The sequence below is a fragment of the Equus caballus genome, chromosome 2 (assembly GCF_041296265.1).
Source record: "Equus caballus isolate H_3958 breed thoroughbred chromosome 2, TB-T2T, whole genome shotgun sequence".
Lineage (NCBI taxonomy): Eukaryota > Metazoa > Chordata > Mammalia > Perissodactyla > Equidae > Equus > Equus caballus.
Genome location: NC_091685.1, coordinates 29788476 through 29814583, shown reverse-complemented (window position 1 = coordinate 29814583; position 26108 = coordinate 29788476). Strand labels below are relative to the sequence as shown.

Here is a 26108-nt window from a genome sequence, read left to right as displayed (position 1 = left end):
TTCCAGAATGCTTTCTTGACTGCCCTACGATGCAGCTGGCATGGGGTAAGAGAGCTGGCGGCTCAGCCCTGAGGACTGACTACCCATTGCCATAGCCCTTTGCAGGAGAAGACAGCCTGGTGTGGTGAAAAGCTGGAGAGAGGCGGGGGCGAAGAAGGAAGGAAGGAAAGGAACATTGACTGTATTCCAACTCCATTTGGACCCCTCACTAGGCATTTGGGATTCAGAAATGAATCAGAAAAACTTACTGCCCTTGAAGGACACCAAGTCTAGTGGGGACTAGAAGAGTAGAAGCAGGCAGCAGCCACGCTTGCAATGCTGAAAGCTCAGGCCTGTGGGACCCCACAGGGAGAAGCGTACCGATGGGTGGTAGCTGGGGAAGGCTTCCTGGAGGAGGCAACTTTACAGGGGAAATCTCAAATACAGGACTCAGCCTTTCTACCTCATGATATTTAATCCTTACAGACAGCCCTGTGCAATAGGTCCTGTGGTGCCTTTCCCAAATGAGGCTCAAGAAGGTAAGCTCACAACCACCAAAAGAAGGAAAGTTGGGTTAAAACTCCTGGCCTTCTCTTCTGGCCTGGGGACCCGGGTTTGAGTTTGGTCTCAGCCTCTGCCTTGCAGAGACCCTCAGGGAGTGCCTCTCTCCCAGGCTCGGGCTGTCATCCATAAAGTGGGTCTGTTGCTGGCTGCAGTGCTGTTGGCGGAGCAAAGGACAGAACGGCTGAAAAAGCACTAAGTTCATAACCCCTGAGAGGAATGTCAGCGAGGCCTCCCTGTTGAGCTGGGGACAGCACACCTTGTCCTCCCCCAACAAGGAGCAGGACTCCTGCCTGCTGAGCCGGGAGCACTCCCAGAGGCTGAAGTCACCTTGCTGAGGCACCCCCATCCGGAAGGCAGGCTGTGCTCTCCCTTTGACTCCCTTTGACAAAGCCTGACGGGCAGGATCCTAGAGAGAATCCTAAATCCTGGAGTTAGAACATCTGTGCTTGAGGAATTCTAAAATCCAGACTTCCTCTAAGCACCTCCTAGCAAGCAGGGCAGGGTCCGGGTCAAGGTCATGATGCAGCACCTGGCCCTGCCTGGTTGAAAAGATCACTAGAGATAGGATCAAGACCCAGAGAGGGGAAGGAATTGCCTGAGGTCACACAGCAAGTCAGTGTCAGAGGCAAGGCTTCTTTCCCCACCCTTCAGTGCATAGGGGTGGCCACACCACCTCTGAGGCTACTTAAGAGTGGGGTGGGCAGGGAGCAGCCTGGGTGCCACTGGCTGTGTAAAGTGCCCACTGGTCTTGCAAACTTTTAGACTCCTGTCCCTTTCCCAGAAAAGTTCTAAAACCTCAATCTCTCCTTCTAAGCCTCCCACTGCCCTGGGCATCTCTTTCTGCTTAGACAAGACGCTTCTCTCCGGCCCTCAGTCTCCCCATCTGTAAAAGGGTTTCCAGTACCTTCCAGCAGGGCTGTCTACAAATCCTAGAACAGGTCTTCGCGGCGGGGGGCGGGGACTCTCGGACCCTCACGCTCCTATGGGGTGAGGAATAAGAGGATTGGAGACAGGGAGGAAAAGCGGGGGCGTGTGAGGCTTTCCGCTGACTATCTTAGGGGCGCCCTTTGTTTAGACAGCCTTGGGGAGCGCGGCGCGCCGGTCCCGGGAGCCAGGGCGGGGCGGAGGGGCGTGGCCGTGGGCGTGGCCGGGCGGCCCTCGCCCCTCCCGTCGGCGTCGGCGCGGAGCCGGGCGGGGAGGGAGGAGGGAGGAGCGCGGAGCAGACCGCGCTGCCGGCCCGGCGGAAAGTTTTCCTGCTGGAGTTTTGGCTGCGGCGGCCGGAGCGGCCATGGACGCGCTCAAGTCCGCGGGGCGGGCGCTGATCCGGAGCCCCAGCCTCGCCAAGCCGAGCTGGGGGGGAGGCGGCCGGCACCGGAGTGAGTGTGCGCGCGCCCGCCGCGGGCCGGGGCCGGACGGGGGTCGGACCGCGCGGCGGGCCTCCCGCGGGCCGTCCGGGGAGAGGCGGGGCCTGACGGGCGCGCGGCGGCCCGCGCGCCCTGCGGGGTGGGGGGCGCCGGGGGTCAGGTCGTGCTCCCCGTCCCGCCCCTGCTCTGTGCAGCTGGGGAGGGGGCCGAAAGCTGGGGGTCTCCAGGGGCAGGTGGCAGGCGGAGGGGTTGCAGGTAAGGAGAAGGGACCTGTGCGACCTCAGCACCTCCCCACCTCGCCGCCCTGGGCAGCCGGGGGAGACAGGAGCTCCGCGTCTGTGCCGGCGGCGGGGGGCGCAGGGGCTTGGGAAGATGCCCCCATCCCCGCACCCCTGCGCCCCAGCCGCTAGGTCAGCGGCCGGCGGGAGCCCACTTGCCCCGTCCCCGCAGTCAACCCACGAGGTCGGTCTAAGCCTCTCAGGCGCCCGGAAACCGACTCAGGTGTGAGCCTGGGTTCGCAGGTGTCTACTTCAAGTTGGGGGCGAGGCTGAGCCTGAGGTCTCAGGAAGTACCGCACATCGGGCCATCTAGATCCCTGCGTCTCTAACTCTGGCCGGGTCCAGGTGGCGAGGCTGGCGTCTCGGCTGTTTTTGAAACCTGTTTTCTCTCGCACTTTCCCTCTTGGGCTTCCGAAGTCTCCGGGCGCCCAGGCGAGTGGCAGGCTCGCCGCCACCTCTCCTGGGGGCGTCTGGGAGGCTGGGAGGAGCCTTACCCGGCCCCCCTCCTCTCCCCTTCTCGAGTTACTCTCAGGGAATCAGTCACCTGGCATCTTCCCCTGAGGCCTGAGAAACCCAGCCCGAGTCCCTCCTTTTTCACGAGGGGAAACCAAGTGGCTTGCCTGGGGTCACACACACCTTCCTGGGGGACGTGGAGTCAGAGCTCCTGCACCGTCCCCACCCCCTGCCCACCACCTCTGACCTGGCCTCTCACCCACCAGAAAAGCACCCCACCCCACTTCCTTCTTCGCCTTCCAGGGCTCCGCCAGGGGAGCCCGAGTTCCCTCGGCCGGGAGTGCCAGCGTGTCTGGGCCAGAGAGCCCGCCCTGCCCCTCCTCTTGCCTGGCTCTGCTGTTCCAGCTGTGGCCGCCTCCTGAACCACGGCTGGCACTGGGAGCTTGGGCTGGTGCCTGCGGGTGGGGGTGGGGTCAGAGACCCATTAGGCCTGGGCCAGGCCAGGGATGCACCATTGTTGGCTTCCAAAATAGCCCTTTTAAATATTTGTGGGATTTGCCCAGGACTTCTGAGAATGATGGTCTATTCCAGGGGGGGATCCCTGCAGTTTTCTCCTGGGATGAGGGAGGGAGGGGGCCCTGGGCAAGGGAGGGAAGCTTGGAAGCTCCTGTGAAGCTGGGGAAGGGGGAGAGGCAGCCCGCTTGGGTGTTGGAGAGGAGTTTCTCCCGCCTGCTTTGATCTTGGACAAGTCACTTACCCTTTCTGATCCTCAGTTTCCTCATCTGCAAAATGGAGAGAGAAATTCTAACCTGGCAGGAGTCTTGAGAAGGTTATTGGTAATAATGCTTCCTCCTGTCACCTGATTGGTGGTTTCCTTGTCCCCCGCTCCCATTCCTGTCATGTGGACCTTCGACATGACAGTTAGTGGTGGAACAAGTTTGGGGGCTCAGAGCCTGTCTCCACCTGCAGAGGAAAGGAGAAGAGAGCCCCCCGCCCCCGTGGGCCCCCAGAGAGCTGTCCTGAGCCTTCAGGACCCAGCATGATCTGGGTCTGGTCCCCGCCTGTCCTTCTGTCCCTTGTCATTGTCTCGGTTTCCTCATGTGTAAATTGTAAATAACGGTAGTTTCCGTCTCTGATTTTTGTGTGTGAATGAAATAGTGTTTTCCTGGCCCAGAGAAAGAGTTCAATGCTGCTTTTGTCACTTTACGTTTTCCACAGTGCTTTTGCTTCTGTTGTCTCCTTTGCCCCTGTGAGGTGACAGAGCAGGGATTCTTGTCAGACCCATTTGAGCGATAAAGGAAGCAGGGCTCAGGGAAGTGGAGTCACTGGCCCCGGCACAGAGCCTCTGAGAGGCTCCAAATCCCCAGCCCAGGGGCCTTGTCGGGGTGCCTCACGGACTCTGGCCCTGGGAGGAGGAGGAGCTGGGGGCAGGCCCCACCCCAGGCTGGACTGGCAGCCCCTGAGGACAGTGGTGGCCACAGGGCACAGCGGGAAGCTCTGAGGTGTGTCCAGGTTGGGGGTGCAGGAGCAGCCTGGCCCTGGGTGGTGTCCCAGCCAGGCCTTGGGCTCAAGGTCTGAGCTCTGTGGTTGAGTTTTGGTGCCAGACTGAAGCCAGTGGAGTTAAGGTTAGAGTTGACACCTGCTTTGGCTGTGACCTGCTCCTCGCCTTTCAGGGTCCTTGGCTGGGATTAGTATAATCGTTTTATTTGTGGAGAAACTGAAGCCCAGAGAAGGGAGGTCACTTGCCCGAGGTCACCCAGCAAAGCCAGCACCCCAGGCATCTTTGCACTGAACCTCATAGCCCCCTCTCTTACTTAGTCCTGACCTCGAAAGAGGGCTCTCTCTCTCCCACATGTGGCCTTCAAAGGAACCATCAATATTTTATCTCATTCCTGGCCAGGGATTTTCCTTTCTTCTAGCTGCTTGGAAGGGTGGCTCACCCTGGTCCCTCAGCACCCTTCTTTCCAGAGGTACTGGAGTCCTCTGACCCTCGGGCTCCCTCGAGGCCTCTGCCAGTCTGTCAGAGAACCCCCTGAGGATGGCTAAAGAAATAGGAGGTGCAGGTTCCAGTCAAGCTGGTTCATGGTGGTGGGCGGGGGACAGAGGACCTGGTCCTCCTTATTTATGATACTTATAATAAAGATATTATAATAACCGTCATCCTTATTGAGCACTGACTAAGTGTCAGGCCGTGATGGAGGCGTGGGGGAGTCCAGAGAACGGTCAGGCTGGTGGAAGAGGGACCAAATGACCAGGGTGCCCGTGGGGGGCATGAGTGTGGTGCTGGTGACGCTATGAAGAGAGAGAGAGCTGGCTGAGGAAATGGGACAGCTTCTTAGGGTGGCGTCTTCGTTTGGGTTCTTCTAGAAGCAGATGCTGAGACAAGGATCTGAGTACAAGTCATGTATTTGGGAAGAGATCCCAGGAAATATCATCAGGAGAAGGGAGAAGAAGGAAGTCTGGAAAGTGGACAATATGAAGCCGGTTATCACTGTGGGCGACGGGTGTGCCCTCGCGGGGGACTCTGGGAGGTGGTGTAGACGTGGTCTTCAGTTACTCTGTTCGAGAAGCAGTTCCCATCAGTGGTGGGTGCAGGGCTGGTGGGATGGGAGCTGTCCACGTCCCAGTCTGCAGGGCATCAGCATCGCCAGCTGCCGGCAGAGAGTGGCGTGTGCAAATGGTACCCACCGAGGGACTGATGGTGAGCCACTGATGGCGTCCGCACAGGGATTCAGGGAAGGTGACTTGGAAGGCTTATGAATACAAGGAGGGAGGAATCTGGGAACAGCGCTCCAGCCAGAAGGAACAGCAAGTGCAGACAATGTTTAACTGGAGGTTGGGACTGATTCGCACAGTCTGGCGGCTGAGGGGGGCATGTGGCTTTGAAGGAGTCAGGTCACCCACTGCCCACTGAGGGTGAGCCAGACTCTCCTTTCAGGCATCCCCGGAGGGCAGGACACCCGCCCCTTTTGGAGATCCCGAGCCGGCACCCTGCCTTGCATGGGGAGGGACGTGGGCTGCGGGAGTGGGTACAGGGTACTGATTCGAGGCCCAGCACTGTCCCTTCCGAGCCGTGGCCAGACTCCTCTGAGCTGCTTTAGCTGCGTCGTGGGGATGCTAACATATCCTTGACTCTTCTCATAAAATACTGCGAACAGCCATGCACGCGTGAAAGCTCTTTGCACCTGACCCTTGGTGGTGACCCTCACTCACACGTCAGTGGCACTTGGTGTGCCCCAGGCGCGGGTCTGAGCCCGCCTCATGTGTGAACTCATTTCATCCTCACAACAACCCCATGGGGGGGCTACTGTTACTGCCCCCATTTTAAAGTGAGGAAAGCGAGGACCAGGGAGGGGGAGTGACGGTGAACCCCTCAGCCCGTCTCCAGACCCCATCGCTTTAACCTCGACAGCGTATTTTTCTCTTGCAGTGTAAATAGGTGCTTAGGAAATAGTAGCTGCTGCTGTTGTCATCTTTTAAATTATTTTCTTTTGATAATCTTAACAACTTCTGAAATTTGCCCAGCACTTTTCACATGCTGAACCTTTTTCCGACGATGCTGCTGAGGGACTGAACTCATTTGTTAGATACAAAGACTGTGGCCCAGAGAAGCAGCCACCCAGGTCCCTGCAGGGCTTGAGTCCCCTTCTGAGACGTTATCCCTCTGTCTTCTGAGGCCATCTCCCCGCCACGCTGGAGGAGGCTGGAGGCCAGGGCCCTGGGCAGAGGTCCCCGCCAGCCCGTGGTTTTGGCTGCGGCTCTGAGGTTCCAGACACCAGCCAGGCCGGGTCTCCCGGGCAGCAGAAGGCACTGGGCCCCCTGCCCAGCTCTGAATCCCGGGCAGGGGCCTTAACAAGGAAAGAGCACGTGTTCGTGGCTGCAAGTTACATGGGGCGTATGGTCTGTCCCCAGCTAACTCTGACAGCAGGTCATCTGTAAAACTGCGAAGTTAAAATAGCACAGTCATTACCCACCACAAGGCCAAAAATAAGCAGGACCGGAACAGGGCTGTGGACTCAGGCCTGTATTTGCCTGGTGGCCTCTGGGAGCTCTTCCTGGAGTGCCGGCTCTTCCTGAGGAGGAGTATGTGGCCTCCAGCTTATCTGTGATGACGAGATGGTGAGCAGGGTGGGCGCGGTAGAAAACCCTCCGTGTCTGTGCCACGTGCTCCCCGGTGCTGGTTGCTGTGGGGAGGCCATGGGACCCGAGAGACCTTACACCTCACTGAAGAGATGAGTCACGCGCAGACGTACAGGAACAGAGCGAGGCAGGCAGGGTTCCCTGGAGGGAGAGGAGGATCTCGGCCAGGCCTGGGAGGACGGGGTGGTGGGGATTCAGGGACCAGGGAGAAGTAGGACCAGGGAGAAGTGGCTCCAAGAACTTTTCCCCGACCCTTTGCTAGAATTAAGGTAGGTTGCCTCATGGGAAGGTAGTGTTGCCTAATGGTCAGGAGCTTGGGCTTCAGCGTCAGACAGACAGCTAATCTGACAAATTGCTTGTCCTTTGAGCCTGTTTACTCATATGTGAAATGAGAGTGAAGGAATGCCTGCTTGCAAGGCAGCTGCATGGCAAAGCTGAGAAGCAGCATTGGCAGGAGGGCACCCTCTCGATACAGTTCCTGGGGGAGGCAGACAGGACTGGGCGTCCTTCGAGGGGAAGACACACAGTAGGCAGCTGCTTGCTGATGGGGGATGTGGCTGCGGGAGGAAGAGAAGGGAATCCGTGTTCAAGAGAGGCGCAGGCAACCCGCTGACAGGAGGGATGGGGCCCGTTCACTGAGCACCTGCTGGGCGGGCCCCTCTGCTCATTGAGTTACATTTTATCATCTCATTATCTCATCTTATTATCTCATCCAAGAGTCAGAACAGCCCTGTGAGCCAGCGACTTTTGTTTCCCCTTTTACATCGATGAGAAAACTGAGGCTCAGGGAAGATCAAGATCTCTCAGTGTCAGAACTGGGCTTCTAGGATTAAGGCCCTTGTTCTTAACCACTAGGCTATACTGCCTCAAAGAAGGCTTCCTGGAGGACGCTGGATGGGAGGGTGTTTAATCAAATGAAGGGAAGGGCACGGGGGGAAAGGAACTACTTGAGCAAAGGCACAGAAGTGGGAGAGTAAAAATTGCATCATGAGGAAGGTCTGTGTGGTTGGAGCTCCTGTTGTGTGTGTGTACGTGCATGTGTGTGCATGTGTGTGTGTGCAGGGGTGTTGTGGGAGAGGAGACGGGAACTTGTAACTCTCCAACAGTCATTGTGGGAATTGCCTGTAGAGGATCTGGGGGGGCTCTGACTTGCTGTGTGACTTTACACAAGTCCCATCCTTCTCTGGGCCTCAATTTCATCATCTGTCAAGTGAGGGGCTTGGGCAGAGGGTCTCTGAGGCTGATGAGTAGCAACCAGTCTATCAGGGCCCTCTTCCAGGAGGCTACAGGATAGGAGAAAGGTCAGCCAGGGAAGGAGGAATGCAGAAAAATGCCGAGCATTTCAGAGGTCTGGAGGACTGGGGAATGTTTTGACAGCAAAGAGGTCATCCGTGACCCTGGTAAGCAGAGGGTGTTTGGAATGGAGGGAGCGGAAGTGGCTTTGGAAAGGGGCCAGGAAAGGGCTGAGCCGGAGACAGTAGGAGAGTGGGGACACGAAAATGGGGGGAGGAAGGCTGTCCGCCTAGGGCAGCGATGGATAATGAGATGAACAGGCTGCCCCGGATTGATTGGTATTGCCTGCCCAGAGCCTTGTGTTGAGAAACGGTCCAAAGCCTGTCAATCAGAGGGAATCGAGCCACAATTGATTAGCGATGGCTGCTGAGGACACAGCAAGTAGCTGGGCAGCATGTAGGTGGCCGTCCTTGCTTAGAAGGGTCTTGGGTTGAAAGTGGTGGTCTGGGTGACTTGACTATGGAAGGGGAGCCTCAGGAATTGGGAATTGTCGGGGGAAATACCTCTGGCTCCAAGAACTTTTCCCCGACCCTTTGCTAGAATTAAGGTAGGTTGCCTCATGGGAAGGTAGTGTTGCCTAATGGTCAGGAGCTTGGGCTTCAGCGTCAGACAGACAGCTAATCTGACAAATTGCTTGTCCTTTGAGCCTGTTTACTCATATGTGAAATGAGAGTGAAGGAATGCCTGCTTGCAAGGCAGCTGCGTGGCAAAGCTGAGAGCTGATGCTTTGTTACGATTGCGCCCTCGTTCCGTGGTAGCTCTGTTTGTGCCCTGATGGCGGTGGTGGTATTCTCGGTTTCCCTGAGAGCAAGGCCTGTGTCTGAGTTGCTTTGGGGCCCCCGTCACCCAGCCTGGGACTAGGACGACTCAGGGACTTCCTGATTCTTTCCGGAGGATCAAATGAAACAGGCTCGTGGTTGGTGAGGCAGCGAATGGGGTCACTTTGGGATTCTCTCAGCAGGAGCTGGGCCTCCTGTTAGGTGGAGGCCCGAGGGCGAGGGTTGGAGGGCCAGGGGCCAGAGCTGAGGATCGGGTTGGAGGCGTTGTAGGCCCGAAAGAAGCCTTGGGGTTGTCAAGATCACTCCTTCACTCAGCAAATATTGAGTGCCAGCTGCATGCCGGGCTCGGGATGACCAAGCAATGAGTCCCTGCTCACCTGGATCTCAGTCCAGGGGGACCGGGTACACCTGTAAGTTCTTGTATGACTCATCCCTCTCAAACACACACCCCATTCTTTTTCAGAAGAGGAAACGGCTCAGAGAGGGACAGTGACTTGCTCGAGTCCAATCCAGAGAGAGAGATGTCGGTGTCCGAGACTCCTCCTGGCTCGTGGAGGAGGCGGCAGAGCCACTGGAGGCCGAGGGCTGTAGGACAGAAGCTGGGAGGGAGCAGCACAGGCCCCGAGTGGGTAGAGGACGTGGTGCTGTCCCCTGGGCCCTGGTTCCCGCTCCCCACAGCGCAGGAGCCCCTGAGTCAGGCCATGCCTGGGAGGGGGAGCCCATAGCCCTGCCAGGGCCTCTCCTGCCCTGGGACCAGCGATGCCCGGTCCTAGACTGTCCTCCTGTGGCTCTTCCCTCAGAGCCAGTGAAGGAGGCAGGGCAGGCACCAGACTTCTCCCATCTCCGCTCGCAGGACATGGTCTAGGGAGGCTGGCCCTGGCCGGTCTGGATCCTGCTCTATCCAAGATTGTATGTGAGGCTGAAGAGCAGTTTCCATTGGACAGATAAGTCCATAGCATCTGAGAGAGGATCATGAGGGACGGGCAGAGGCTCCTAACACACAGGAGTGTGGGGAGCTCATTCGTCCTGGTGATGGGCCTTGGAGGGATCTCTGGAGACCTTCCTTCTCGCTCTGGCCTCACTGCTTCCCAGCTGAGTGATCTGGTGCCCCTGGGCCTCTGCTCCTGGGGAGGAGCCCTGGGGATGGTTAAAACCACCGCCACTGGTGAAAACCACGCTTCCCCTCCCGTCCCTCTGCCTGCTCGGGGCCCTCTCACGTGGTTGGGGTGAGTGGGGGCCTCGTTCCAACTCTCCCTCCTGATCTGTTTCCCCACCATAGAGCTGGCTCATCCCCTCCTTTCCCAACCTTCTTGACCTCAGTTGTGGTCAGAGTTTCCAGAGGACCCTTCCCATGGGCCCTGCTCTGTGTCATTGCTGCAGCCCAGGCATTATTAGTCTCAAAGTGGGGAGGGGACTTCCCTGAGACCGTGCAGGTGGTGGGAGGCAGAGCTAGGATTCGAACCCGGGTCTGCTGGATTCAGATTGCCTTTGTGTGATACTATTTGAGAAATCAACTCCCCCCTTCGCCACTGGCCTTTACCCCACCCTGACTCTCCTTAGGCTGCTGGCTGTTTCTGGGTCGCCCTCCTCCTTACTTCTTGGCCTCTGTCACTATACAGATGGAGGAAAGCAGAGCAGGCTGGGGCTGTGCGAACCACCCGGGTTTGAATTCTGACTCCAACCCTTCACTCATTGTATGTGGCCTTTGTCTGATGACTTCACCTCTCTGAGCCTCAGTTTCCTAATCTGTAAAGTGGGGATAATATCCACCTCACAGGATTGCACTGAAGATTCAGTATGAAAATGGCATGGTTCTCCCCCAGCAAGTGTTAGCATTGAAGTGAAAAGTTTGGGCTTTGGATTTGAAAATATGAGTTCGATCTTGGCTCTTGAACTTGCTGGCCCTGAGGACTTGATTATGTCATTGTGCCTCTATGTACCTGAGTGTCTTTGTAAGTGGGTATAGTAGAAGTGTCTGCCTCATAGGTTCTCGTGAGGATTAATGAGAATGTTTTATGTAAAGCTTCTTAGCACAGTGCTTGGCGTGTACTGGAAAATGTTAGCCTCTTATTAAAAATAAAAATAATGGTGGCTGGCCCCGTGGCCTAGTGGTTAAGTTCAGTGCGCTCCGCTTCAGTGGCCTGGGTTTGGTTCCCGGGCACAGACCTATATGACTTGTTGGTGGCCATGCCGTGGCCGTGACCCACATACAAAATAGAGGAAGATTGGCACAGATGTTAGCTCAGGGCGAATCTTCTTCAGGAAAAAAAATAATAACAGTAGATGGGTGGGACCCCAGTGCCCCTTGCTGGGTCTTCTTAGGCAGGGGGCTGGTGAGAGCTGTTGCTGTGGCGGGCCTGCCCAGCAGGGTCTGAGGGCCTGTCGTTCTGCCCAGAGCTGCCTGAGAACTGGACGGACACCCGGGAGACACTGCTCGAGGGGATGCTGTTCACCCTCAAGTACCTGGGCATGACGCTGGTGGAGCAGCCCAAGGGCGAGGAGCTGTCGGCTGCCGCTGTCAAGAGGATCGTGGCCACGGTGAGCCCCAGTCAGGATGGGGCGGGGGTGGGGAGCGTGCAACAAGACCGGCTTCTTCCCAGGGTGCCTCTTGTCCCCTGCTTATTGCCCCTATTGGGTGTGTCTGAGCCGCCTCTGCTTGGGGTCCCTTGCATCCAGCTTAGGGATTCTGGGAGAGGGGGCCGTTGGGCTTGCAGGCTCAGGGTCACTGTCCTCTCCAGCTGTTGTATCCATGGCCTCTCCCAGCCTCTCCTCTTCTAACTCAGGCCCCTGCCTAAGTGTGGGTCACTTATCGGGAGGGGTAATGGGAGGTTGCTGTCACCCAACCACTCGCCCTGTGGCTTGAGGGACAAGGTAGCCCACCAGAGACTGTTCCCCCTCCCCTGCTGCAAGTGAGCATGGGCCCTATAAATCCATCTCCTGTGGTGGCCTTAGACCCCTCAGCTCAGGCCCTGGCAGGGGCAGTGGGTGGAGCAGAGAGTCCCCATCCTGCTGGCTTGTGCTCAGAGTCTGAGGTCCCTCCTAGCTGTGTGTCCTTGGGCAAGTCCCTCAACCTCTCTGAGTCCGTCTCCTCCTGGGGAGAAGCCGTTCTGCTGTGAGGATGGCTCGAGGTCCAGTGCTTGGCGGAGAGCAGGTGCTCTGGGAGCAGCAGCTGTCTGTGCCTTTATTAGCGGAGGCCGCTGGCCGAATTGTCTTCCCACTGCGCCTGCCAGGAACCTGCGCTGAGACCTCACGTGGGCCTCCCATTGGGCGTAGACAGTTAGGTGTAGCCCACGCAGGTGGGTCCCAGGTGAGGCAGGCAGGCCCCTCTGACCCATGTCTGCCCCAAGGCCAAGGCCAGCGGAAAGAAGCTGCAGAAGGTGACTCTCAAGGTGTCTCCACGGGGGATTATCCTGACTGACAACACCACCAAACAGCTCATTGAGAACGTGTCCATCTACAGGTAGGCCCAGCATCGCCCACATCCACTCTGACACTGGGGCAGTGGGGGCATGCCCTGTCTGAATCTAGGTTCCACCACTTCCTGTCGGGGCACCCTGGGAGCCTCTGTCCTCATCTGTAAATGGGATGGGAGCAGATCCTGCCTTGGTGTGCTGTTACGAAGCATTGGGTGCACAGTGCCTGGCTCACAGGGAACACTTGGTTAGGTGGCAGTTGCCACTGTCCTCATCACTAATTGCAGCTGGCAGCTGAGGCCTGATCAACTGGGGAACCCCCTGCCCCCTAGCCTGCTGCTGAGTCAGACTTGGAGCAGAGAGCTGCAGAGTCACTGCCTTTTCCTTCCGCTGTCAGTGCAGCAGCTCAGCCCTGGACATCTGGCCAGGCGTCCAGGGAGGCCTCAGGCAAAGTCTGCGGCCAGACGGTATCTACAGTATCTATGCTCTGTAGCAGGGGTGGGGGGACCCTTCCACAGGGAGGCAGGGGCCAACCCTGGAGCGTCAGGCTATCCCCACCTCTCACTTGGCTGGTCAGTTGTAGGATTTCAGAGCTGGAGGGGACGGCCCAGGTCCATTTCACAGATGGAGAAGCTGAGGCCTAGAGAGGGAATTGTGTAAGGCCTTATGGTAAAGTAGTGGCTGGGACCAGGACACTGAGGCCGGAGTTCTGTGCAGTGGGCCCCTGGCTGTCAAGCTTCCCTTCACCCACTTACTTTGTCTCCAGGCAGGGGGGCTCAGCCGTCTGGAGCACTGGCCAGTACTGGGGCTGGGTGGATGTGTGTTGGGGATGGTTTTAGAGTTTCTGGCTGGTGTCTTCCTGTCACCTTGTGATTCCACCTGCCGCCTCTAACCAGCGTTTTCTGAGTACCTACTCTGCTGGGGTCTGTGTTAGGTGAGGGATCAGACCCAGCCCCTGCCCTTAAGGAGCTTCCTGTCTAGGATGGAATGGAGGAGAGAAATAGGAGATCAAGTTCAAGCATTTCCCAAGAGGGCAGAGAAGGAGGGGCCTGCCTGGGGAAACCTGGGAAGGCCTCCCAGGGGAGGTGGCAGGAGGCTGGATCCCCTGAGGTGGAGAAGAGGCAGCTGGGGAGCCAGCACTCCCGCCCTCTGCCCGCCTGGGGGGTCTTAAGTGGTGCCGATCCCTATGTCAATGCCTGTGATTGATGGTGGGCCCACGCAGGGTAAGGGAGGCTGCTGAGTTCATGTCCCACCTCCAGGCTGCCAGCCCCTCTCCTGGTTGAGGTTCTCAGGATGACTGGAGGTGGTGGGGAGGGATCAGACAAGCGGAGGCAGGCATTCCAAGAGGAGGGAGCCGCTGTGTCTCCCTCCTGCATCCACTGGGGTTCCCGGTCTGGCCATCTTCACACACCCCCCACCCTCCTCCCAGCTCCGCCACCGCTGGCGGCAGCCCCAGGAGAACTTGTCTCTCCCAGTCACCCTGGGAGAGATGGGACTGGCACTTCTCTGACTTCTGGAAAGAGGCCTGATCAGATGGCAGGTAGGGGAGAGGGAGGCCGGGGAAGGGCAGCAGTGGGGGCAGTGTCCTGTGTCCCCTTCCAGCTGGTCCTTTAAGAGGCAGTGCGGCGGTGGTTACAGCCCCTGGAGTCTGCAGGTGAGTTCAGGTCTCAGCTCTGCTGCTCACTTGGTGGTCTGAGATAGTTAACCTCAGTTTTCTCATCAGAAAAGTGGGGATAACAATCGGACCTCTCTCAGAGGGCAGCTTGGAGAATTAAATGAGGTGATGTCTAGAAAGCTCTTGGCGCATCACCCGGTATACAGTCAGGACTCAGCTATATTACTATTTTGGGGTGGCTCAGTAGAGGGGGACGGTGTCCTTCCTCCAGGCTTTACCTCCACTCCTTCCAGTCTCACCTGGGCGCCCCCGTAGAGCGCCCGGGACACCAGCCCAGAGGCCAAGGCTGTCTCTGCCGAGTCTCGCCCTGGTGGGGGCGATAGCAGGCTCTCTAGATCTCAGGGGAGATGCCCTATGGCCCATCCTGGATGTAATCAGGCCCCTGTGCCTGGGTCTGGTGACACTTCCCACTTGCCTGCAGGATCTCCTACTGCACAGCGGACAAGATGCATGACAAAGTGTTTGCATACATCGCCCAGAGCCAGCACAGCGAGAACCTTGAGTGCCACGCCTTCCTCTGCACCAAACGGAAAATGGTCAGTGGGGAGGCTGGGGCTGGAGTGGCTCGAGCCCTGCCTTGGCAGCCCTGCCTTTGGGGGCCCTCTCTCATCGGGGAGGCAGGACCCAAAGGTGACAGTCACTTAAAGAAAAGTGTGAAATCCCTGGGAACCCGAAGTTGCTCCAAGTAGGGCCACAGTCAGAGTGGGCTGCCTGCCTGGCCTGTGGGCAGTGACGAGCCCATGTCCCCAGTCAGTGCCTTGGGCCCCTTCCTTTCTGTAAAGTGATTAGTTGTATTTGTGATTTTGGGGGGTCTCCTGTCAATAGTATGATCTGGGGGTGCAGGGCCTTGTAGGGACTAGTCTTGGGGACTGGTGTTTGGGGGTCCCAGGTGGAAGACAAGGGTGAGAGCCCTCCGAGGCCCTGGCTTGCTGTGGCCGGGCAGGAGAGGAGTGGCCATTTTTGGGTCCCTACTGTGTGCCGGTTTCAGTGGTAGGCTTATGAGGTATCTTCTCCTTTAACCCTCACAACAGCTCTGCCAAGGCGGGGCTGGTACTCTCTTCGTTGTTTTTATTCTTATGTTTAATGAGGAACCAGCCTCACGGAGCTCAGCTGTCTCCTGAAGATGGCACAGCCAGCCAGGCAGGGTGAGGGTTTACACGCAGGTTGCCTCCCCTCCCTGCGTGACTGTGAGGGGCCAGAAGCTCCTTGCCCCGTTTCCAGGCCACCCCCGACCACATCTGGCTGACAAGCGGGCACCTCAGTGGCCTCTGGGGCAGGCGGTGGAGTGAGTCCACCTTTGGTGTGGGAGCTTTTGATTGTGAGGCCCCCGCGGTCTGAGCATCCTGCTGCGAGGAGCTTCCTGACGTTTATTGATTTGGTATCGGCCTCCGTTAACCTCTGTATGTGGAGCTCAGAGCCCCAGTCCCCGTGCCCTGTGGTCCTTGGGGCCAAGGAGACAGGATCCTCTCCCTTCCCCCATCACAAGGACACATCAGGGACCTCACAGTCTGTACGTGGCCCCCAGGCTTCCTGCTACCCCTCAGGGCCCCCTCTCCAACTTCAGAGCCAGCCTCTTCCCATCCCCTCCTCTGCTTCGTCACGTTGCTATTTCTGACTCTCCCCCTCCGGCCTCCCTCTCATAAGGCCCCTTGTGACTGGGTCCCTGGGTAAGCCAGGATAATCCCCCATCTCATAGTCCTTGACTTAATCACGTCTGCAAAGTCCCTTTTGCCACGTAAGGTAGTGCTCATAGGTTCCAGGGGTTAGGTTGTGGGCATCTTAGCCACGGTTCAGCCTACCACAAGTCTTAGAGGAGGAGACGGTCTCGGGCTCTAGAAGCTGTGTGACTGTGGATAAGACCCTGTCCTTCTCTGGGCTGCGTGCCCATCAGCAGAGTGAGGAGGTCAGCTCAGTGACCTCCAGGATTGTTCTGAAAAGCCCTGGTTGCTTCTGTGCACCTTGCTTCTTTCCTGCAGAGGCAGTGTCACTGGCCACTCACTCAGGGCTTCATGATGCCCTAGGTCTCTGAGCTGTGGTGGCTTCTCTCCCATAACAGCCTTGTTCCCACAGATGGTGACTGTTGGCTTTGTCTCATATGAGGCCACACAGACTTAAAAATACAAGTTCATTGTGTCCCCATTGTTGGTCTCTTCCTCCCCACTGGCCAGAGCAGGCGCTGGCAGGGCAGCTGGCCCAGGGCCATTGCTGCCGAGGGGGCCCCGGCTGGGAGGGCTCCCAAGGCACAGAGGCTTCCTCTGGGGTGGGGAGGTCGGGGTAAGAGAGAGTGGATGCTGACCCCGCGCCTAAGGGAGGCCTGGCCCGGGGCCAGCAGACTTCAGACAGGCTTGAACAAGAGGTCGGTTGCTGAGGAAGCCAGCCCTGTCACTGCCAGCTGAGCCCCGATCGGGCAGAGGGCAGGGCTCCTGCTGGACACGTAGGCTCACTCATGGGCCACTTTTCTTGTCACATTCTCTTCTGCGGTCAGGGGCTGACTGGCCGGATCGCGGCCTATCCTTCTCCACCCTTTCCCACCTGGCCTCCCCACTTGAGGGAGCCCTGGCGAAGCCCCTTGGAGAGAGCCCGGCCCAGGGCCGTGTAAATAGACCAGCCGATGCGAGGGTCCTGTTCTTGTGTCCCCTGAGGCCTCAGGCAAGCCCAGGCTGGCAGTGTGTCGATGGCCTTGTGGCCTGGCCATGGTAGAGACCCAAGATTCTCAGGCTTGGTGGACATTCCTGAGGAGGAGGCAGAAGGCAGAACGCCCCTGGTGCTGCAGCTCACCTGCTGGCCGGTCCCGCCACAGGTGTTTGCTGCTGCCTGTCCTGGGCTGGGCCCTGTGTTGGACACTGGGCCCCTGGGATCAGCCGTGGAGACACAGACACGCTGGCGGTCGGGATTCAGCAGCTGGAATGCAAGGGGCTCGGTTCTAGGGTGGAGGTTATTAAGTCTCGCTGGAGATCAGCAAGACTTCCCGGAGAAGGAGCCGTTGTGAACTGCTTTGCGGGATGAGTAGGAGGAGTTTGCCAGGCTGAGAGAAAGGGGGTGGGTGGTGAGAGCAGTGCTGCCCAGGAGTTAGCGCGTGCGAGGACGCAGAGGTGCCAGATTAAATGGTATGATGGTGGTGGAGGACGCGGATGTCACTGGAGCCTGGGTGGCGCAGTCGGCCTGCAGGAGAGCCTGCATCTGGGTGTTGGCAGAGCCCTCCCTCCTTTCAGCCAGGGACCCACGTCTCCATGTCTTCACCCATCCTTGCCTGGCTGCCTGAATGAGCAAGAAGCCTGTGAGCCACCCAGGGTGGGGGGTGAAGGGGGCCCTTTCTGGGTCGCCCACCAGTTCTGCTCAGCTCGGGTGGCACATCCACCAGGCCTCCGCTCCCCAGTGGCTCCCGCCGGCACAGCCAGGAGAAGCTTCTCTACAAAGAACCGTTTCCGCCTGCGCTCCTGGGAGGCCTCAGCGCCTCCTGCCTCTGGGCTCTGAAGTGAAGGTGCTGTGGCTGCGTTGACGGGGAGCTGGGGTTGCCGTGCAGGTGAACCGCGGGGTGGGGCCGAGCTGTTCTCCCTCACGTGGCCGTTGGCATTCCTCGGGTAATCCTCCTGGGCAAGGATTTATGCTTCTCAGGCAGTGGGGCCGTAGGAGACATGTGGCCCGACTTGGTCTGAGTCCCGAGCTGCGATCTGGGGTCTGGGGGTCCTCATCCAGGTCTGCAGCCCTAAGCTAGACCTGCTTCCTTTGAGGAGCTAATGGGCTGGTTACTGGGAACAAGACAGGGACACAAAAAACTGAGCGACGTCGAACCTGGTCCTGGTAATAAGACAGATCCAGAGGCCAGAGGCGGTCAGAGGAGAGGGAGGCATCCGGCCTGTGGACTGAAGGAAGGAAGACTTCCCGGGGAGCAGGCCCAAGCAGCCCTTCCGTCTAGGGCTGCCCGGATTCCTGCAGCCGTCCCAGAGAGCGGCCCGCCCCCCCAGGCCCTGCCCAGCCCGGGCTTGCAGCCACCTGCACATCCACATCTTGGGTTATATTTGGTTTAACTTGCAGCTCGGGACTTCAGGGCGAGACGATGGGAATGTATGCAAATGAACAAGCAGATTTATGCAAAAACGGTATCAGGCTTGTGCACCCCCCCGATTTCCTGGAGGCAAAAATAATGGTGTTTCCATCTCCCTGCCACGTTGGGTGACCAGCCCTTGCTTGGGTGTATAGTGATCTGACTCCAGCTGGTAATTAGCCCGTATTTTTAGTTCATGGACAATTCTCAATGGTAACTGGGTCTATTAAACTTGATTCAGACGTGACAGCTGAAATTGTAAACAGCTGTGAAGAGTTTCATACTTAATTACCATATTTAAGTTTTGCCATAAAGCGCCCGTACTTCCATCAAAAATGTAAATGACGGAGACATTCAAATGAGATTTTATACTTCGTGAAGTTTAATTGGCACAGATCAGTCAGCTTGTTTAGGGATTTTTACATTTAAAAAATAAAAAGAGTTTTAAAGGCAGTAGCCACGAATTCATTTCTCAATTAAGTCAAGTTGTCTGGTGGAGTGGAAGTGGGTGCGGCGGAGGCTGGTTAGGCCTGAACTTGGGCTCTTGAGAGAGTCTGGTGCTTTCTCCCTGGCTGGACTGTCAGGAGGAAACTAGACGTCGCTTCGGGCTACAGCCCTGAGCTCTGGGACTTCCACTCCAGTTCCTGGCCGATGAACCCTGAGCTGGAGTCCGAGAGAGGAAGGGGTGGGTTGAGTGCGGGCTGGGGTAGGTCCTGGCTGGAGCGTGAGGACCACCTTGGGCAGATGCAGTTCAGCCTGGCGGTTGCCCCTGTGGCGGGCTTCGGCCTGCTCTGCGAATCAGGGGTGTTTAGACTCGATTCCTGCCTTCAGGGAGCACCCAGATGGGGTGCCATGGGCATGTGAGCTGATGACACTTTCATATGCATGATGCCAGAGAGAGGGAGGTGTGGCTGTGGGAGCCCAGAGCTGGTGACATGAGAGGTCGTGACATTGGAATTGGGTTTGAAGGGGTGGATGGGAGTTCCCCAGGGATGAAGGGCCAAGGGGTGGCCCCTCCTTACAGGTGGGTTACGGCACTAAGTGGTTTTGGTCCTCTGCCATGGGTACTCGTTGACGTCTTGCTCCTGCCAGGAAAGGTGTATGCCTCCTACTCCCTTTTGGGACCCAGTTATAAGCCCTCCAACCCTGCATAGTACTAAGAGTCTAACCTTTGCCTCTGCCTGGGGCTCATTCAGGCAGTGGGCAGGCTTTTCCGATCTCTAATTCCAAGGGTTAAATTACTATGTGGAGTCCTCAGGTAATCAGGGAGGGCTTCTTGGAGGAAGTAAGCCTCACAGTTATTGAATTTAGGGAGGCCCAAAGGGAAGGAAAAACAGTGGAGGTGAACAGTCATTGCGAAGGTGGGGGCTGGAATGAGGGTGGGGAACCCTGGCTGGGCTACAGGTAGTAAAGATGGAGCCCCAGCTGCCTGAGGAGGGTGCGGCCTCATTACACCCCAGGCTGCTTCGGGGACCTGGGAGGGACCAGGCCTCTGCCTGCGCGCATCAGGCATTCCACAGCCTTAGGCTGAGCCAGGGCGGGCCTGGCCTGGAGCCCCGGCCTCCAGTTGAGACTTGCTGTTACCTGCCTGGCACTGTACACACCCCCCCAACTCCGCTTCCTGTTTTTCAGGCCCAGGCTGTCACCCTCACCGTAGCCCAAGCCTTCAAAGTCGCCTTCGAGTTTTGGCAGGTGTCCAAGGAAGGCGAGTCTTGTTCCCGGACACTGTGGGTGGGTGGAGGTGTAGAGGGGGCCTCGGAAGGCTGGCAGAGCAGGGTGGGGCGGGGTGGGGAGTGGATGGTGAAGGCCCTGGAGTCAGGCCTGGACTGACCCCCAGCTCCATCACCTGCTTGGTTTGTGACTTTGGGCAGGTCCCCTCACCCCTCTGACTCTCAGTTGCCCCCTCTGAAGAAATGGGAACAGCTTTGCCCTGAAGGGTGCTTGTGAGGATTAAATGAATCTCAGAGTTCCTCCCCCCGCTGGCGGCCTAGCACCTGCCCCCTGCGCTTGGCCACAGCCTCCCCCTGCCCAGTGATTGCTGTGGACCGAGCGCTGGGGTCGGGGGCTCCAATGTGCTGTGCTTGGTCCCACAGAGAAGGAGAAGAGGGAGAAAGCCAGCCAAGAGGGCGGGGACGTCCTGGGTGGGGGCCGCTGCGACAGCACCCCGTCGTTGAAGAGCCGTGAGTCTTGGGCAGGGGGCGGGGCTGGATTCAGCTGCGATGTGGGGTCTGCCCTTCCTCCAGAGGGCCCCGCTCCCTCCTGGGCTGGGGCAACCTCTTGGTTTTTTGTGTTTGTTTTGTTGCTAAATGAATGATACATGTTGGTCATAGATAAATTAGAAAATGTAGATAAAGGGAAAAGATTACTCATTTTGGTGCGTGTTCTTCCGGATATGTCCCTATGTGTATACATCTCTCTGTATACACTTTACATCCGCTCTTGTGAGCGCTTAAAAAACTTAACACCTGTTGTGAATTTGAGAGTTCCCACCTAAACCCTTAGTGGGGAAGAGTCTCACCCTGTGGGCAGCTGTCCAGCTGATTTGGGAGGGGCCTGAGTGGGGCTCTGGATGGGCTGGCTGATGGGCCTGGAAAAGGCCGCGCCCCAGGAGGGAGTCAGGACCCGGACAGCCCAGAAAGCTCCAGGGTGGGGCTGGGAGGTGAGACCGGAAGCCAGTGGGCTCCTTTCCCCCTGACACACCTGACCCGACCCCTCACAGTGGTTGCCACTGGGAACCTGCTGGACTTGGAAGAGACGGCCAAGGCCCCGCTGTCCACAGTCAGCGCTAACACCACTAACATGGACGAGGCACCTCGACCTCAGGCCTTGAACAGCAGCAGTGTGGTCTGGGTGAGTGGTCATGTGGCCTGGGGACCCCACGGGGACCTAGCAAGCCTCCGCCTGATCCCTGGATGAGGCCTGAGGCTGCTCGGCGTTCGAGCCCTGGGGCCCGTGACTCGCAGGCCTCTGGGAGGGCCAGACCCCGCCCAGCAGCGCTCAGGCCCACGGTAGAGGGATGAACAATGTCCCCTTTGAACCCAGGGCTGTGTCCCCAGCAGGCTTGGCTCCCAGCACAGCTGTCTCCTCACAATGCCCGGCCTCTTGCCTGAGCATCCGCAGCTCTGCCCAGCGCAGGACCAGCCAAAGGCTCCTTTGTTCTCGGGGCAGGCAGTTTGCTCCTGCTGGCCCTCCCCCCTCCCCCCTCTGAATGCGGAGCCTGAGACTCAAGCAGTCAGCTCGGCCATAGGCCCCTGACTCGCTCTGTGACTCAGGGCAAGCCCCCTGACCTCTCTGTGTCTCAGCTTTTTCATCTTCTCAGGGAGGAGGAGGACCCTTACCTGCAGAATCTCCCAGAGGAACCTGATTTTTTTCTATTAAAAATTTCTTTTAATTTTTCACTTGGAAATAATTTCAGACTTATAAAAAAGTTACAAAAACAGTGCAAAAATTTCCTGGTTCGCCTTTCATCCAGATTCCCCAAATGTTTACATCTTACATAACCACATTACAATGATTAAAATCGTTAACATTGATATGACACTATTATGTAATCTCCAGACCTTATTCTCATTTCTCCACTTGTCCCTCCAGTGTCCTTTTTCTGGTCCAGGATCCATTACAGAATCACACATTACTTTCCTTGTCATGTCTCTTTAATTTTAAAAAATCTGGAATGTCGAGGGACTTGAAAAACTGTCAGATCCTGCTGCCTGTTAGGGGCCAGCCAGTGTCCGCCGAGCAGGGGCCAAGAGCCTGTTCTCTGCTGTCTAGGAAGCACTCTTGCCCCCTGTCCATCCTCCCAGGAAGGCTGTGGAAAGAGTCTTGCCCCCTTTTTTTTTTTTTTTCTGGTGAGGAAGATTGTCCCTGAGGTAACATCTGTTCCAGTCTTCCTCCGCTTTGTATGTTGGGCGCTGCCACAGCATGGTTTGATGAGCGGTGTGTAGGTCTACACCCAGGATCCGAACCCATAAACCTCAGACCACCAAAGCAGAGCCTGTGAACCTAACCATCATGCCACCGGGCTGGCCTGTTAGAGTCTTGCCAATTTTTTCCCCCACCTGGGCTGTGGGTCCCTGCCATCGGTTATCCCTCTTGAGCTTAGAATTTTGGCTCGGATTTTGGAAGCGTCTGAAAGCGAGACACTTGCTTCCTCGCCCTCTTCCTCTTGGAATTTGAAAGCTATAGAAATCATCCAGGTCCAGCCCCCTCATTTTACGAAAGGAAAAGCTGAGTCTTAAAGAGGAGCAGTGACTTGCCCGAGATGTCACTTGAGTGGTGGCAGAGCTGGGGACTGAACCCACCCCAGTCTCCAGACTCCCTGTGAAGTGCCCTCTCTCCCGCCCCACATCCCAGGTTTGGGTCCGTGGGTGGTGATATGCTGGTGGCAGTGGCCAGGCGAGAGGCCTACCTGTGCCCATTCCTCCAGGCACCCACCAGACTCCTACGCTTGTCACCTGAGTCCTTGTAGCTTCCCCGGAGCTGGGACAGGCCGGCTGTGAGCACGGGCCCCCGAGGGTTCACATCTCCCGCTTTCTTTTTCCTAAGGAGCTGGATGATGGCCTGGACGAAGCATTTTCAAGGTAACGAGCCGGGCTCCTTGTGCTGGGGAAGGAGGCCTGGCCTTCGTGGGCTGGTCTCCCGGGCCCTTTGCCATGCCTGAGAACATGAACTCTGACCTTCTCCAGAGCAAAAATCTCAACTCAAATACTTCCAGGGATGGGGAGCTCACTATCTGGGGTTGGCCGGGTCTGCTGAAAATTTCTTGCTGTGGAATCAGAAACAGTTCTTCTGGCTGCCGGAGCAGCCTGAGCCAAACTAAACACACGGCAGCTCAGGTTGGTTTCCTCTGCCTACACTTAGTGGAGTCTTCACAAACTGGCTTTTTCACAGGCTTTGTTCCCTCCAGAGGTTTTGCATTTCTGGAAAGGGGCAGGGAGAAGGCAGTGCTTAATTAAGCCCACGGGGGAGGAATGTCAGGCCACAGTGAGGAGAGCTCTTGATCTAGTCTGAGGGTGGTGGCATTTCCCTATTTTCCCTGTAACCATGGCCACCTCCACCTTGGGGACGTGCCACCAAGAAGGCTGCAGCTGAGTGGAGGCCTGGGCAGCTCAGGGGTCGGAGCGCTGGGCCCTGGTCAGTCAGGCCTCCTTTCTCCCTGGGACCCTCAGCAGCCCCCTACAGCCCCCTCTCGTCTCCCCGACCCCTTCCCACCGGGGCCTGGTGGAAGCCCCTCGGTCAGCCCCGGGAGGTGGGGGCCGCACGCGTGGCCCCTTCACGGCAGCAGAGACATGCTTTGTACCATCTTCCCTGCTTCCCCGGCGGCCTCCAGCTCCCGTGTTTGAAGACAAGCTCCCGTCTGCAGAGACTCAAGGAGCGAGTGCGCTTGGTTTTAACAACTTCGAAAATCAGCAAAGCGTTAAACAGGAAATAACACCTCCCCACAGTCCCCGGCCCAGACTCTGGGGCTTCACTCAGGCTGATCCTATGCATGTACATTGTTGTGGGTTGATCAGCTCGTCGTATTTGCACCTGGGCTCCTGATTTTCACTTAACACTGACTTAGCAGGAGCGTCTCTCTCTGAAAATCCCCATGTGAGCAGCTCGTGCATCGACTGCCTCACTTTCTCCTAAGGGCGTGGGCCGTGACTTCCTTCACTCTTCCCCTCGTCTTGGGGCATTTAGGTTGCCTCGCTCAGTGAGTTTATTTTTTGAGCAGCGCTGCGGTGAACCTGGTTGCAGCCGGCAGCCTCCCCGTGGCTGCGCTGTCTCCCTCCCTCACTGCCCCCTCCCTGCCCTGGCCAGCGCTGCCGTTCCTCCTCGTTCCTGGTGGGGCCGTGGACGGGGTGGTGCCCTGGCCTCTCTCTGTGGTGGGAGTGCCACTGTCTGCCCCACAGTTTTCTGAGCTGGTTGACCCTCCAGGGTGGGCTCCCTGGTCAGAGGCTCTGCGTCTCCTGACATCCGGGACCTTCTTCTCTGGCCCTGCGTCCTGGCATTTCCCCACCCGTGCCCTCTTGCTTCTGACCCTGGGGCTGGCCAGGCTGGCCTGTGTCCTCAGGCCCCTGCCAACTCCTGGCTTGGGGCCTTGGCTCACACAACTCTGCTTTCCAGGCTTGCCCAGTCTCGGACGAACCCTCAGGTCCTGGACACTGGACTGACAGCACAGGACATCCATTACGCACAGTGCCTCTCACCTGTCGACTGGGACAAGCCTGACAGCAGCGGCGCTGAACAGGACGACCTCTTCAGCTTCTGAGGGCCTGGTGACAGACCAAAGCCACCTGTGGTGGGGGGCCGCTCCAGGCCCCCCAGGCACCGTCTTCAGTCCGTCAGCTGCAGCGTCAGCCTGTAGACCAAAGCTGAGGCCGGTCCAGCAGGGGAAGGAGACATTTGTTTCAAGCCCTCTCTTTCTCTAAGGACTGAAAGATGCCTTGAATATTTATTCAGTGACTCCTGGTTCAACTTGGAAGCTGGTTTTGTGTCAGGCACGAGCACAGTGTCATAACCAGCTTCCTCCCATCTCTTGAGCAGGCTGCGCTCTGCTATGGGTGTCAGGACAGTGACCAAAGTATTCCTTGTTCTTTCTCTCTCCAAGGACCTGGATTTCCCTGGAGGTGCCCCTGCTGCTGACTGAACATAGTCGGACCATTCACTTCTGTCATCTTTGAGTGTGGGAGGGCACCGCAGCCTCAGGAGAGGACCACGTCCTCGGGCAGGGACCCCGCAGGCCCAGGCTGGAGCCCCTGGACCTGGGGGCTGTCAGCAATAGAGGAGCAGCCCCTGACCAAAGACAACACGTAGCTGGCACTTTAACACACTCACAGCATTGTGGCCCCCGGGCCCGCGACGGCACTGCCCTGCTCAGAGCTTTCTTTCTGCCCTTCCTCTGCGGGGAGGGGCCCAGAGTCCCACTAGATGGTCCCCGTCAGTGCTCAGAGCCATGAAACTGGCTGCCCACAGACTCCCAGAGTCTCCCTGGAATGGTGGGGATCATCTCTGTGTGATTGCCCTCCTTCAGGTCCCCTACCACTCCCTTCCTCCCCTATACGGACGAGGTTGTACCCATTCATCCGTCTGTGTGTCTGTGTGTGTGTGTCCCTGAGCCCCGGCTCCCGTACCTCCTGGGATAATGTGTGAAACCTAACCCATCGACTCGTCTAAGGATATTTTGTTGCCATTTTACAGATGAGGACCTGAGGGGTAAGCTGTGGGTGGAGGTAAGAAGGGGTGGAGCCCAGATCTGATGCCAAAGCTGCCTTCTCCCTGGGCCCCTCAGAACTCACACCTTTTTTTCTAGCTTTGTTGTCTTCCCAGTAACCAAAAACCCCAGCTATTTTCTGACCAAAATGTGTTTCATAACAAGCCATCTGGTGGCTTTCCACGCGGAGCTGGCATGCGCCTCCGTGCCCTGCGAGCCATCTCGCTGCCGAGTTCCGTGGAAGTGCAAGTTCTCGAAGTCTGCTGGTTCATGGGGTGAAACAAAACCAAAGTCCGCAGCGCCCCGCTGCCCTTCCCTGACACCCCGATCCCGGTCGGGACAGGCCAGCGGCGGCCTGTCTTCAGAGTCTCCCTTCTACCCGGGACCCCCGGCCTCCTGAACCCAGCAGAGCTGCCGGCACCTCTGCCAGTCTGAGGTGCCTCCCAGGCCTGGCTTTGCTGAGCTTGTCACTCACTGGTGATGGATGGAGCAGGTTTCACCAGCCCAGGAAACACACCCCATTGTTTCAGATCTACTTACCTAACCGAGCGTTTGAATCAAACACAAAGACACAAGTGCCTGGGTGAGGGGTGGGGTGGATGTGTAGGGTCTCCACCAGAATGTGGGGAGGGCTTCCTTTCCCTGCCCAGCTCCTGCACCCCGTGGCCTGGCCCCCAGACCTCCTTGGTATCGGCCCCTGTGTTTGTTGTGGGCCTGACACGAGCTCTCCTTGGCACGAGGATCCAGGAGCTCCTGTGAAAGTCTGTGCTGTGTTTGTGTGGGTCGGACCGTGGCCTTCATCTCAGCCTCCGGCCAATGGCGGTGGGTGTGCTGGCTGCATGTCTGCTGAGAAGTCTTGTGCTTTCCTTTCTGTTGCTGTAAAGGAGTTTCTAATGAGGAAAATAAGTAATAAACATTCTCTTTTTGAAA

The 26108-nt window shown here is 57.7% G+C and overlaps 1 protein-coding gene across 6 annotated transcripts; it reads left to right on the top strand.

The window, feature by feature from the left end:
• Positions 1-1680: 1680 nt before the first annotated feature.
• LDLRAP1 (low density lipoprotein receptor adaptor protein 1) lies at positions 1681-26108 on the top strand. 6 transcript variants are annotated; one of them, XM_023635464.2, is made up of 10 exons: positions 1730-1919; positions 5006-5339; positions 11246-11388; positions 12198-12310; positions 14360-14474; positions 19616-19688; positions 20077-20163; positions 20703-20833; positions 22529-22563; positions 24092-26108. In XM_023635464.2, the coding sequence occupies exons 2-10, from the start codon at positions 5012-5014 to the stop codon at positions 24234-24236; spliced, it is 1170 nt and encodes a 389-aa protein (XP_023491232.1). In that variant the 5' UTR covers positions 1730-1919; positions 5006-5011; the 3' UTR covers positions 24237-26108. The 6 variants fall into 6 exon arrangements, 4 of the variants coding, with proteins under 4 accessions (XP_023491234.1, XP_070107285.1, XP_023491232.1 ...); XM_023635465.2 differs by having other exon boundaries at positions 1779-1919; positions 22532-22563; XM_023635466.2 differs by lacking the exon at positions 5006-5339 and having other exon boundaries at positions 1681-1919.